This window comes from Ailuropoda melanoleuca, chromosome 17 (assembly GCF_002007445.2).
Source record: "Ailuropoda melanoleuca isolate Jingjing chromosome 17, ASM200744v2, whole genome shotgun sequence".
NCBI classification, from domain to species: Eukaryota; Metazoa; Chordata; class Mammalia; order Carnivora; family Ursidae; genus Ailuropoda; species Ailuropoda melanoleuca.
In genome coordinates, this window is record NC_048234.1 from 41521926 (window position 1) to 41536733 (window position 14808).

General features: G+C 41.6%; 1 protein-coding gene across 8 annotated transcripts in view; it reads right to left on the bottom strand.

Annotated features, from left to right (window-relative positions):
• SLC35D2 (solute carrier family 35 member D2) overlaps positions 1-14238 on the bottom strand; it is a 48992-nt gene extending 34754 nt beyond the window's left edge. For 2 of the 8 annotated variants that reach the window (XM_019809417.2, XM_019809415.2), the window contains exons 1-3: positions 13256-13879; positions 6266-6299; positions 4147-4233 (exon numbers count right to left, since the gene is read on the bottom strand). In XM_019809417.2, the coding sequence (XP_019664976.1) occupies positions 4147-4233; positions 6266-6299; positions 13256-13278 (144 nt within the window). In that variant the 5' untranslated portion in view covers positions 13279-13879. Of the gene's footprint in view, positions 1-4146; positions 4234-6265; positions 6300-13255; positions 13884-13916 lie in introns of those variants that run through there. The other 6 variants (XR_004621680.1, XM_034646926.1, XM_019809416.2 and 3 more) reach the window with 6 other exon arrangements.
• Positions 14239-14808: the final 570 nt, after the last annotated feature.

Here is a 14808-nt window from a genome sequence, read left to right on the forward strand (position 1 = left end):
CATTAGTAAATTCTAAAGGAGATACTTTAATCAGGAGGAAAGTGGAAAATGTGGGATGCAGAAAGGAAAGAAAAGCAAAGGAAGCAGTAAGTACATGGGTAAATATAAACAAACATTAAAAAAATAGCAAAAATATACTGTGAGATTTACATCAAGTTAGAGTATTAAAGTACCCGTTGACAAGAGCATTATTAGGTCGGGAGGAGGGGTAAATGGGTAAAAGTCCCTACACTGTTAAGGGAGAAGACACACTTACTACTCAACTTTAGAATTTGAAAAGTTAGGTTGCCCGCTGTAACTTCCAGGGTAACACCNTTAAGCGTCTGACTCTTGGTTTCGGGTCAGGTCATGATCTCAGGGTCATGAGTTCAAGCCCTGAGTTGGGCTCCGCACTCAGCACAGAGTCTGCCTGAGATTCTCTTTCCCTCTCCCTTTGCCCCTCCCCCCCAAATAAATAATCTTAAAAAAAAAAGATAACTAGAACACACATATAAGGTATCTACAAAAGACGTACAGCAAACAACATCCTTAATGGTGAAATGTTAAAAGTTTTCCCCTTGAGATCAAAGATGTCAGTATTACCATTTCTATCAAAATTGCACTGAGGGTCCTATGCTATAGAATAAGGCTTATAAAAGAAATAAAAGTTAGAATGTTGGAAAGAATGAAGCAAACCTGTCATTATTTGCAGATGACCTGACTATGAATGTAGAAAAAATCTAAAGGAAACCAGAAATAAATTATGATTAATATTCTATAATTTTGCAGATATAAAACAATATATAAACATAATATAAAAATATGTCCCTCTAATTTTCCAAATAATATATTTTTAAAGATATATGCAAAAGTTAAAAAAAAAGGAATAAGTACCTTGGAATAACATAACGGAAATGTTAGAACTCTACAAAGAAAATTATGAAATTTTACTACAGGCAANTTTTAAAGATATATGCAAAAGTTAAAAAAAAAAGGAATAAGTACCTTGGAATAACATAACGGAAATGTTAGAACTCTACAAAGAAAATTATGAAATTTTACTACAGGCAATTAAAGAAGGTATACGTATACTATGTTCATGGATTGAAAGATTCAATACTTAAAAAATATCAATTTGTCCCAAATTGACTTATAACTTCAATGAAATCCCAATTAAAATCCCAAAAGGTTATTTTTCTGAAACTTGACAAGCTGCTTCCAATATCCATATAGAAATGTGAAGGATCAAGAACAAGAAGGAAAGATTTGCTCTATTTGATAGCAAAACTTTTCCTAAAGCTATAGTAATTAAGGCTGTGTGGTATGGTGCAAAAAAACACAAACAGGCAAATGAAAAGGCATGGAGAACACAGAAATAATATAATAGTGCCATGACAGGAATGGCACAATATTAATGATATACTTTTCAATTAAGTCTGTGACAAGTGACTGCTCATTTGGGAAAAAAATGAAATTGGACCATTACCTCACACCATCCGCAAAAATTAATGGCAAGCAGATTAAAAACCTAATTCTGAAAAACTACACACCTTTTATCTAGAAAAATATCATAACTGCAAAGTGAGGAAGGATTTTGTAAATAAGAAGAATAGTGATTAATCATAAAGGAAAGGACTGATAAAATTTAACTATCTTTAAATTAGGATTCCTGCTCATGTTAGGAAATACATGATAAAGAAAATAAAAAGATACGCCCCAGAGAAGACAATGTCTTTGTAATACTGTATATAACTAATGAGAGGATTATCATTAACTCATTGAACTCCTATACAGATCAGCAAGAAAAAGACATCAACCCAACAGAAAAATGGACAAAAATCTTGAACAATTACTTCACAAGAGGATATCCAAAATGAGCATTAAAAAACCTCATTAATAACCAAGAAAATGCAAATAAAGGCCAAGAAGTCATTATACCCCCAGCAGATTAGCACAATTTAAAATGACTGACATACTGACACATAGTAATTAAAATAGCAAAAAGTAAAAAAATAAATAGAATGACTGACATAACAAGGGTTGGCAAGAATGCGGAGCAACAGGGACTTTCATGCCCTTTCTTAAGGAGTGTGAACTGGTACAACCACTTTGGAGACACTGTCACGTTATTTACTCAAGTTGCAGATGTGCATAGGATAGGAGTCAACCATTCCACTTCTTCATAGACCTCCCGGAGAAACTCATGCCACAAGTGCCATTTTAGACTGAATTGTGTCCCCTTAAGATCCATATTTTGAAGCCCTAACCCCCATGCGACTATATCTGGAGATAGGGTTTTTAAGAGGCAATGAAGGTTAAATGAGGTCATAAGGATGAGGCCCAACCCAATAGGACTGAGGTCCACACACCAGGAGTGTGTGCATAGAAATAAGGGCCACATCAGGACACAGCAAGACGGCAGCTGTCTACACACCAAGGAAAGAACTTTCACCAGAAACCAACCCTGCTGACACCTTGATCTTGGACTTTTTGCTTCCAGAACTGTGAGAAAAGGCTGCTGTTTAAGTGCCCCAGTCTGTGGTATTTTGTTATGGGAGCCCTAGCTGACTAAAATATGTGCGCTGAGATCCAATCCTAAGTACGTTCAGAACAGTTTTCTCTTTCCAAAACATTCAAAAATAGCAAAACTAATTCAGCAAAACGTAATTCAGGAATGCATATTAGAATAATTACAAAGAAAGCGAGAAAAGTATTATTACAAAAGTCAGAAGAATGGGTAAGAAGATTTTGTGATCCCATCTCATGACCTAGGTAATGACTGCAAGGTTATTTTTCATTCAACTACACATTCATGTATGATGCCTTTTCCCCTACACATAGGTCTTATTTCACAATTTTAAAATGCTTAAAGTGTTTAAAAACTATAGTACATCATAAACTAAGTATAAGCAAACTCAACAACATTCTGATTTTTCCTGTTATAACTGGGTTAATAGCTTTCATTATACTTCAATATTTTGTTTTTCTTTTTGTGAATGTCCCAGATTATTGACGCTGTACACACGTGCTCAGTCAGCCTAATGAATAATCTAGTGATACATGCCAGCATCTTTCCAGGCCCTAGAGACATGGTAGTGAAAAAGCCATGGGAGGTCCCCACCCTCAAGGAACTGACAGTCTGATTTAACTTCCCTAAATCCAAAAATGTCATCATAATCCAATTAATACCACCTGCTGTATAGGATTGCTCTAAGAATTAAATGCCTGGCTTAAAACAACTGCTTATTGAACCAGCAACTGTCCAAAAAGTAGTTCTGTTCCACATTCCCAGGAAGGAAAGGCAGGTTTGATGTTTCTAGTTCCACCACAGAAAAACCCATNTCAAAAAAGGTAGTTCTGTTCCACATTCCCAGGAAGGAAAGGCAGGTTTGATGTTTCTAGTTCCACCACAGAAAAACCCATATACTTCTATGCATATCACACAGTAGTCTTCATTCCACTCACAGCTTTTATCGATCCACGCTAAAAATGAAAACTTAAAAAACAAGATCAGAAAAGTAGAGCCTAAGAGCCAAGTCTGGCCCATCTTTTGTTGATGTGAATGAAGTTTTATTAGCACACAATTACCACAATTCGTTTATATAGCATGGTACAGTGGCAGGGCTGAATAGTTCCAACGGAGGTGGTCTGGCCCACAAAGCCTAAATATTCAATATCTGGTTTTTTAGCAAAAATGCCTACCAATTCCTGGTAGGGCTTTGCCATTTCAGAAGACATAAAGTATTTATTTAATGTCAATTGCTAAGCACACACTTTTACTATTATTACATTACGTTAATGAACAACTGAATGAATGATATAATATCTCTATTAAGAAGTCTCGGGGCACCTGGGTGGCACAGCAGTTAAGCGTCTGCCTTCGGCTCAGGGCGTGATCCCGGCGTTATGGGATCGAGTCCCACATCAGGCTCCTCTGCTATGAGCCTGCTTCTTCCTCTCCCACTCCCCCTGCTTGTGTTCCCTCTCTCGCTGGCTGTCTCTATCTCTGTCAAATAAATAAATAAAATCTAAAAAAAAAAAAGTCTCTACCCAGTGTAAGCAGGAAGCACGGTATGGGTGGAAATTGACATGTATTCTTAGGTCAATTTAAATTCTATAGCATTTTCACATCTTCCATCAAAGCTATATGTACTTTTCATCACATACCTTCACAGGAATTTTCTTGTCAAAATCAGGGAAGTGAATTATTTTATTTAGTTTGGATACATACAGTATCATTATGGTAGCTGCCATCTAAAAAAAAAGGAGGGAGGGAGAAATTTCAGCAAAATATCTGGAAAGACTGAGGTACAAGGACATCATCAGAAGAAAACGCATTCACCAAAAAGAATATATTATCCAGAAAAATCCATTTTCTAGGTTCCAAATAATAACTATTTCTTAGAATATCAAAATTGTTTTTCTTCCCAATGTATAAATTCCGCCAGAACTATAGGCAAACAGTAGAAGATCAAATACACTCACACATACATATTATCTCAAGGGGCTCAAGAAACAGTGACAGAGGGGAAAAAGAAATGGTGTCCCCCAAACTGGCCAGAGTGACCACAGTCAGAGAGGCCACTCCTTGATTCTGGATCATGCTTCCTGTGTACCGAGCACATGGTCACCTGTCCACATAGAGACTGGGGGTACTGTGAGGGGGCGAACTCCACATATAAACACACTTTCTATAATGTCCAATATTCCTATAACACGGAAGACAAATTAAGAGAAAAACAATTTTAAAAGGGATTTATTTTTCTCTTCAATCTACCCAGTCCTGCAAAGATGTCTCATTCGACCCCTATTAATCTGGAGTACATCAAGTATATTAGAAATACTCCAGATTATTATTATGAAATAAAAAATTCAATACCATCTTCCTATGCAAATTTTAGAACTTACTCAATTTTCTCCATATTATGATGCAAAAATTTAAGAACTCTTTCAACATGATTACCATCCTAAACCTTGAGCCTAATGAGTTTACAAATGTAATACTTATGATAGATTAATATAACATGAGCCCATCTTGAATTATAATTATAGTTTATATTTATAACTAACTTTGTAATTCTTACAGAAATATACTAACACTTATTTAAAATATTCTTCCACTCAGACGTTTTGAATTAGGTCTGCTGCTCTCCTCCCCAACAAATTGCATATCAGAAAGGCTTTACTTTGAGTACAAGCCAGGGAATTTATTTGCCTTGGGGATTACTAAGGGCACATTATCACATATTCACTGATCTTTTAAAGTAGTTTTTTCTACCTATTTCACATTGAAACATCAAGATAATATATTTTTGACCTTAAGGAAATATATTAATTTCTTATTATTTTTTCCCTAAAATGATGTTGCAAAGAGTGCCTTATCAGCAAAACATTTAACCAGAATAATGTTTAATCATATAAATGACATCCTTTCCAAGATTCACAGTTAAAAATTTAGTTAACAGATACAATTTTCCTAGTTTTACATTTTTCTCCCAATAAATTAAAGCAAAACCAAACAACAACAACAAAAAAAGGTGCCTTTGGTGCCTGTTCCCACTTGCCTACTAGAAATCACCAGCATATGACCAAGAGAGTAAACAAGCCACGAATTAATATTAATGGGAAATTTCAGAAGCAGCCAAATGGGGTTAGTCTGAAAGCTTATCCAACCTTGTCTTTATACTTGAGAACAAAAAAAATCACAAACTGCAGGAAGCAAAATGCAAACATGTTTAGTTAGGCCCATAGAGAATTTGTAAAAACTGGAATGTGTTACCAGCATTTACAAATTTGATGTAACAATTCAAAACCCCTGCTTCTCTTGAAACACCTCCAGAGTTTTGATAATAAGGGTGTAGTGAACCCAATCTCATCTCCCCAGCCCTTTTCCTCTCGGCACAGTGGCTTGAACTGAGTACCAACAACACACTTCAACTGGGGCAACTGTGCTCCTGGTCCCACCCCAGCCTCCAACCCATTCATTTTTTGCCCACCAGGCCTTGGAGGCATTGTCTTCTGGCCCCTTATTTTAGGGTAATTCAATTCAATTAAAGAAGTTGAAACAAGTCAGGGTTTTTCCCTCCAAATACAACTGTTCCCAAATTATAAGAAGACATGATAGAGACATGTCAATATCTCAGGCTGTTTCACCAAAAGTACCATGATCCTCTGGCCCTCTGTCAGCTAAATAAATTTGTGAATGATGGTCTTAAACAAAAGCACTTAAAATTTCATCATGTATGATGACAACTAATTAAGTGGTTAATTTTTCTTTTTCACTTACCTGTCCAATTCCAAGAAAAACTGGTGATGGGAATCTATTAAAAAACACAGAACAACAAACAATTTTAGCAACTGATAAAAGTTTGCAGACAGACTATATAATACATAATGGCAGGAGTTACTAAAAAATCTTAGACTGACCATGATCCTGGGGTCCTGGAATCAAGCCCCGCATCAGGCTCCCTGCTCAGGGGGGATCCTGCTTCTCCCTCTCCCTCTGCCCCTCCCTCCTACTCCTACTCTCTCTCCCTTTCTCTCAAATAAATAAATAAAATCTTTAAATATTAATAATAATAATATACCCAGGAACAAATCTAATAAGAGACTAAAGATTACAATTGATGAGAAAAAAAAAACACTTGCAATTCTTGCCTATATGTTAATATATAATCTTTTGCGCTTTTACAAGATGTAAAAACAATATATAACCCTATAAAACCTGTTCACTCTCCGGAGCTCTTTCTTCCCTGTGAAGAGCACATTTCCCAGGCAGCTGTCCTAACTTGGGCTCGAATAAACTCTCTTTCTTACTTTTAGAGATTCTAAAAGGTTTGTTCATTTTGCATTGACACAATGGATGAGAACAGAGGTGAGGACAGATACACACATATATGACAAAGATGACAGTGAGGGAAAGATGGTCTTTCAATAAAAGGCACTGGGTAATTTAGATACACAATCCTGACCCCTACTTCACACCATATTTAACAAGGCAGCACACACACCCTGCTCACTGCCCAAACCTGCACTGGCCCCAGTCATTCTTTCAGGCTACTAAAACAGAGAGAAATACCACACACACACACACACACACACACACACACACACACACACACACACACATATCTCAGCCCTCAATCTGTATGCCAGAGGGAAATGCACCTATTTCACCAAGGCAAGAAGAGACTAAAGAATGGACTTACCTTATCAAAGATAGAATGAATGTCTGGACAGTACCACCAGGAAAATAAAATTAATTCCAAGGCATGAATGCCAGCTGGCCACCCAGATACCCCCTTCTGGACTGAGCGTTCATCCCCCAGTTGTCCAAGAGCATCCTCAGCTGAAGACACCTGCCTTGCCAATCACAAACACCTTCCCTGTGAGCATCCTGCATTCTGGTCTCTGGTCCGTGCAAAGGTGTAAATGCCAGGGCCCCCACCCCAATTCAGAAGTCTGTTGAGCCATCCCAGCTCCAGGGCCCTGGGATCAGGCTTTGTTGTGCTTGCAGCACAGCCAAACGCTACTTCTCCCCCTCTACCAAGGGAGTATACCCTAAGAGCTCTCCCCAGTATACGGCCTCCGCATCTCAGAGTCTGCTTGCCAAAGAATATAGCCTGTCTCATCAAACGAAACCACAAGACAGCAACATAAACAAACAGTAAAACAAGAAAAGGCTTACAGAAGACAGACAAAGAGAGGGAAATATAATGCATGCAGGGAGGAACTCAATAAAAAGAGAAAATGATTCAAAGATTAAAAGCAAATTTGTTGACATGGGGACAACAAACAGACTGAATCTTCAGATCTTAAAGCACACTGTTAAAGAATGTTCGATGTAAGTAAAGCAACAGCCGTGAAATCCATAAAAAAACTACCTGACAATGGAATCCACCAATTAGGAGTCAAAGGAAAACACTGAATTTAGGAATGGAGACATCATGGTAAAAGGGCTGTTGCTGATTACTATATCCATTTAAATACAGAACAGATTCAAACAGCTGTGGGATTATAATTACACAGCAGGATGCTACATTATAAAACAAGATATGGAGGAGAGGGGAGACAGGAAGAAACATGCAAGGGAGAGAGACAAGCAGGCTTCCCGCTGAGTGGGAAGCTAATGGGGGGCTCCATCGCAGGACCCTGGGATCGTAACCTGAGCTGAACACAGACGCTTAACCAACTGAGCCACCCAGGTGCCCTGATGAGATCAACTTCTTAATGTTTTTCATGACCTCTTCATCTTGGAGGGATTTTTTAAGAAATACTAACGCTTGTAGTAAAGAAATCTGTATTTGAAATTCAGTTAAAATTAAATTTCATACATATGTGCAACTTGCAATCCCCACCTAAAAAAAGCCTTCACATGCAGCCAGCACAACAAATAGTGGGGCAGCCCCAGGTAGGACGCAATATGAGTTCACATGGTCAGCTAGGCAGCAGCTTGGCAAAAAGGTTTAATCTGGATGTGATCAAGCTCTCAGATCTAAATTTCAGTTGGGAAATAAGCTAAGCAAGACTTCAAAACATAAATCAGACAATCCATAATGGGCCATTTTATAAAATACCTGGCCCAGGCTTTTCAAAAAGTCAATATCATCAGAAAGAAAGGGGATGAGGAGCTTTTCTAGATTAAAATAAACTGTAAAGACGTAAGTCTACGCATTTCATGAAGCCTGAATTGGATCTTGATTTAGATGTTTAAAACAACCATAAAAAATATCTTGAGACAACTAGGATGATTATATATTTGCCATTAGATTACTTTAGGAAATTACTAAAGTTTGTTAAAAGCAAAAATGGTACTATGAGGGACACTATCCCTATTTCAGGACAGACATGTTAAAATATTTTGGAATACAGTCTCATGATATTTGCAACTGACTTTCAGTGTTCAGGGTGAGGGGAAAGCAAATATAATAAAATGTTCGTTATTGCATCTCAGTGACGTGTATACGGGTGTTCACTGTACTCTGCTTTCCATTTTTCCGTATGGTTGAAACTCCATGAAAAGTGCTGAGGAGGGGTACCTAGGTGGTCCTTAAAAAAATAAATAAAGCCCTTCTTTCCAATGTCCACAACAGCCCAAATATGGAAAGAGCCCAGATGTCCATCGATAGATGTATGGATAAAGATGTGGTCTCTCTATATATATGAATGATCTTGGGGCTGTAAGATCAAGCCCTGAGTCGGGCTCTGTGCACAGCAGGGAGTCTGCTTGAGATTCTCTCCCTCAGCCCCTCCCCCCATACACAGGCTCACTCGCTCTCTCAAATAAATAAATCTTTTTTTAAAAGTAATCTATCTATACATCTTTATAGTATTTCTTAAAATTTCACCTTAATATTTTTCTTTTGTTTGAATTCTTTGTAATGATCATGACAGAATGACTTTTCTTGAAAAAAAAAAAAAAGAGAGAGAGAGAGGCACGTAGCTAGCTCAGTGAGTGGATGATGTGACTCTTGATCTCGTGAGTTCAAGTCCCATACTGGGCACAGAACTTACTTTAAAAAAAGTTTTTAAAATATATTTCAAGATATTGATCCTAGGTAGTAGAAATAGAGATAATTGTTATTGTCGTCTTTGTACATTTCTGTATTTAACCTTCAATTTTTTTAAAAGATTTTATTTATTTATTTATTTGACAGAGAGAGAAAGAGAGAGCACAAACAGGCGGAGTAGCAGGCAGAGGGAGAGGGAGACACAGGCTCTCCACTGAGCAGGGAGTCTGACATGGGACTCGATCCCAGGACCCCGGGATCATGACCTGAGCCGAAGGCAGACGCTTAAGCACCTGAGCCACCCAGGCGCCCCTAAATAACCTTCAATTTGTTAACTGAATTCCTGTACGAGTGAATGTGAGGAAGAGAACACTGTGTGTCCACAATGTTTGAAGAGTCAGACTCTGAAAGGAACAGAGCAATGAGGGTCCATGAGGGATCAAGCGTGGGTTATTTTCCTTGAGAAACCTGAACATGTTTTCAAGGGCTAGAGGTTGCCGAAGCAGAACAGAGGAGGAGACAGAAGGAGCTGGAGGCCAGACCTGCCGAGGAGGGCAGCTGGACCTCCACAGGGACATCCTAGCAGCAAGGACAAGGTTCCTACGTTCTCCATAGTATCACAGATGGGGAGTGGAGGGCAGGGGTGTGGGAAGTTTCACGAGGAAGGAGAAAGTGTGAAGGAGTCGCTTCTGAGATGAGGAAATCAAGCCCCCAGAAGAAACTAGTGAGTAGGAAGGAGAGCCGGTTGAGCTTTGTGACCGTCATTTTAAAGTCCGTCAGCTCAGAAGTGGTTTTCCTCCCACGACAGCGTGCACTGCTCTGTGCCGAAGGAGGGAGGCAGGTGGTGGGCTGTGCCGGACAGGGGAAGGACTCGCAGGGTTGGATGTGCACACACGAGCTGGAGGTGGCGCTGGGCGAGGACACCTGGCAGGTCACGCCAAGCACACGGCCCTGGGAGTGGCTGCAGGAAGCGGGGCCACACTGGCTGAGAGGGTTCCTTGGTGGATCCTGAAGTCCCCAAGGTTGACGCCAATCCAGGTGGAGAGGAAGACCAGGTCTCTTTGTTACGTGAGTGATAGGAGCTCAGGAGCCACCATCGCAGAGGACCACAAGTCTGGAACATAGGGAGCCTGGACAGTGGGGAGGAATGAGGACCCTACCCCCACCTCCTGGCCAGACCCGGGGTGAGACCAAGAGCCAGCTGCATCCAGGGGCCAAGGGATCAGTGTCTTCAGGAGAGAGCAGGTTTTCATCAGATTAAGAGAAAATTATAAGTTGTTTTTGTTTTTAATATGGATTTCCTAGTTCCCGATTCAATAGCTTTTATAAAAACCTCTCCAAGTAATTCACACTCCCTGGCATGTTTGGAAACCACTGTGTTAAATGATCCCCAAAGTCCTGGTATATATAAAGAAGTAGACATAGAGCAAATGCTTGTTGAACTGAATACAATTAAGCTCTGTATTTTTATTACGCACCGTTAGTAAATTCTTGCATGTCACAGAGAACAGTGCATTACAAACGGCAACCAAAAAAGCCCACCCCAGACCACCTGCACAACCGTCACGAATCTGATTCCAAGACCCACTGGTGTAACCAACTGGCCACAGATTCTTAGATGACCTTGCTTTTCCCTCTCATCTTAACAGGGTCTGAGAGTTCACATCCTTCAAAGACCTCTCTGACCAATCAGATAAATCTAGCATTACAATGAACCAGAGAAGTCTAACAAAACAAAGAACAAAGACCACCCATCAGTCTTGTACCCCAAACAGAAACAATCTGTTCAAAATGGAAGAGAAAAAACATCCCTTGCGCTACATTCCCATGACCCCGTGAATTAGGTAATGATTGCAATGTCCTTCCTTCGACAACACAACGTTCTATCTTCAAACAGCTAATGTTTGGATCAGATTTCCATGGTTTATTGTTGCAATGAAATTAACCCAACCCTCTCCCCTCAAAAACGTGCTCCTAAAGCATTTTGAAATGAGAGAATGAACAATGTTATTTGAACAGGGTTCTCCAATTGTATATTACGTTACGGAGATGTGAAATGTTTACTTCTAAGGATTGAAAGAGTTTTGTCTTGCGGGGACAAAAACTCCAATTCCTCCTTCAATCATGAAACTCAAAATTTTAAAGATGGAAAGACTAGAGCATGAGATGTCTCATATAATAATAATTCTTCCTGGTTGAGCACTGCCCTTCATCTTCGAAGCACTTAACCAGTGTTTACTGGTCTCTGCTTCCAACAAGAAGACACATGTTTTTGGAGGTAGTGAACTGCCACGGGAGAGAGCACACAGCTCATTCAAGTGCAGAAAATCGAGACTGACCTTCAAATTTCATCCAACGTAATGGTCAACTACTCCCAAACAAGCCTCTTTTTTTTTTTCAAAGATTTTATTTATTTATTCGACAGAGATAAAGACAGCCAGCGAGAGAGGGAACACAAGCAGGGGGAGTGGGAGAGGAAGAAGCAGGCTCATAGCGGAGAAGCCTGATGTGGGGCTCGATCCCATAACGCCGGGATCACGCCCTGAACCAAAGGCAGATGCTTAACCGCGTGCCACCCAGGGGTCCCACCAAACAAACCTCTTAATACTATTCTCTTGCTTTTCTTATCACTGATGTCTTTTCTTTTTCTCTCATTAGCCTGCATCGCATGTGTTAAATGATACAGGTCTAGGTATGTGTTCATTCTAATTTCTTTGGGACAGCATTTGCATTTTCCATGGACATCGGCGAGGATGCCTGCGACACACTGACAGAGGCCTTGTAGGTCTGTAGCATCACCAAAAAATATCCCAAATCTCTGTCTTCCTCCGTATCTGCTGCTACCCCTCACTCCAGTCCCAAGCCATCTCTTAGAATTATCTAGAAAATGGCAATTACTTCCTAGCTCCTCTCCCTGATTCCAGTGCCATCAGTTCTGCAATCACTAACCAGCCAAATTCATCTTTTTAACCCACAAATTATGTCATGTCACTTCTCATGCTAAAACCTTCTAAGGGACTCCCAAATGCATTTAGACTAAAATTTAAACTATTTATATGGTTTCCCCGCTTCCACCCTGGTCCCCCATTATCTGCTCTCAACACAGCAGAGCGATGAGGTTCCTGTTATTCCCCGCAGCACCTTCTCCTGGCTCCCATGTCCCTCAGAGCCTCTGTGGCGACTTCACAGGCCCTACACAATCAGCAATCCATTACCCTCGGACCTCATTCTCACCTACACACCTTTCTCTTTCATGTTTGCAATATTCTTCCCTCATTGCCCTCACCTCACTCATCTCTTGGCTCAAATGTCACCTCCTCAGGGAAGTGTCACTGATCACATGAGATGGCAAACTCCTTCCCATGCCCATGCTCCCTAACTCCCTTTCCTGCCTTACTTTTTCTCTTGACCACACAACGGCATCTGACATAATATAAATTCTACCAGTTTATTTACTGGTTCACTAGAAAGTTCCATGTAAGCTCTAGGAGGATGGATACTTGCTCCATGACATTTGGGATCCTGATCTGCTTTATCCACTCCAATATCCCTTGTGCCTAGAACAGTGCCTGGCACATAACAGGGGCTTAGTAAGTATTATTGAATGAAGGAAGGATCTGATCCTGCCTCCCTCCCCGTCATCTCTCCTGCCTTCTTCCACTTGCTCATTCCTCCAGCAGACCAAACTCACACCCCCATCGTCACACTCCCTTCAGTCTGGAATGCTCCAGTGCCAACCACTCCACCCAGGCACTCTCACACCATACCTGAAATCACCCAGCTTATTCATGAACCCAGAGCGGGGGCTCTGTGCTGATCACAGCTGTTTCCCTGTTGTCTGCAATGGGCTTGGCACATAGTAGGTGCTCAGTAACCATCTGTTGGAGGTGTAACCAGCCAAGCTCATGTGGGTCTCAGCTATCTCAAGTATAAAATAAGAAAGCTGAAGATACTCTCTGAGGTCTCCTTTAGGTTCTTTATAGGACTATGATTTCACGGTCTTGTAGCACAGTATAGTTTGCAACGAGCCCTCGGTGACGGCAGCTCCTGCAAAGCTGTAGGAGGTAATTAACAGGGTTGTAATTATCCAGGTTTTGCATCTGAGAAAACTGCTGACTATGGGTCTAGCCCAACAGGAACAGCTATTAGATGGTGTAGCTGGATCTAAACCCACAGTGCTTTCAGTGCTGCTCTAAGGATAGCAGAATTAAACAGGAATTTCTAGTCCTTATAAATAGGCTCAAGGAACCACAAATCTGGCTTACTGCACACTAATCCAAAAAAGTACATCGTGTGAACTTCTAATTGTTTTCCCCAGTTTTCCACGAACACACTGGTAATCTGAGAATGAAAGATCAAACAAGGCACGTCCCGGCTCAGGACTCCCCTGATTGTTGAACACCCAGCTCTGCGTGAAGAACTACTCGCCTTGAAAGTTCACGTTCAGACCACTTGTTTCAGCTCGCGGGTGCATCTGAAAGCTTTGGGGTGTGGCTCTGCAAGCACAGCTACGCGGCGTCCTGCAGCAGCAGGGAGCAGTGGGGAGGTGTGTCCGCGTTTCCCGATAGTAAAATGACTGTTGGGTTGTGCACCGCCGTCGGCACTGGAGTCTGCAGGGAGACTCCGCGCTCTGCGTCCCCCGGGCGCGGCTGAAGCGCTCGGAGCGCAGGGGCAGCCCCGCCGCGCCCCCACCCGCGGGACCTCGCGCCGCACCGGGAGCGGGAAGGTCCCGGGAGCGGGCGCCGCCGAGCAGCCTGGCCCCCGCCCGCGGCCGGCCCGCGGGAGGGCGCGGCCGAAACAGGAAGGGCCGCGGCAGCCCGAGCGCGTGCCCCCGGAGAGCGGCCCGCGGGGGCGGCGCGGAGGGTGCCGGCTGCTGGAGCTCGCGCTCGCCGGTTCCCGGGGCTCCGCACCTCCTTCCCACTGACCGACCGCAGAAACGGGGTTGGGGGAGTCGGGCAGCCCTTCCTCCTTCCCAGTTGCCCTCCTGGGGAGCAAGGCTTCCGTTTGGCCTGAGAGTTTGTTTTGCCTTTTATCCCCCTACACTTTTTAAGCTATAATTTAGGTAAAAGGAAATGCAGGTTTCATGAGCCCACACTTCGTTGTTTTGACAAGTGGGTCCTCTCCTGTAACCACCCAAATCAACACATATCCCATGACCTCAAATAGCCCTTTGTGCCCCACTGAAGTCAATCCCATCTCTTTCTGATTCTGCTGCCGAGTTACATTTGCCTCTTCTAGAACTTTATAGAAGTTTCATCTAAGTACGGACTCTTTCAAGGCTCTCACTGTTTATGGCTTTAGCCACCCCTCTTCTGTTTCT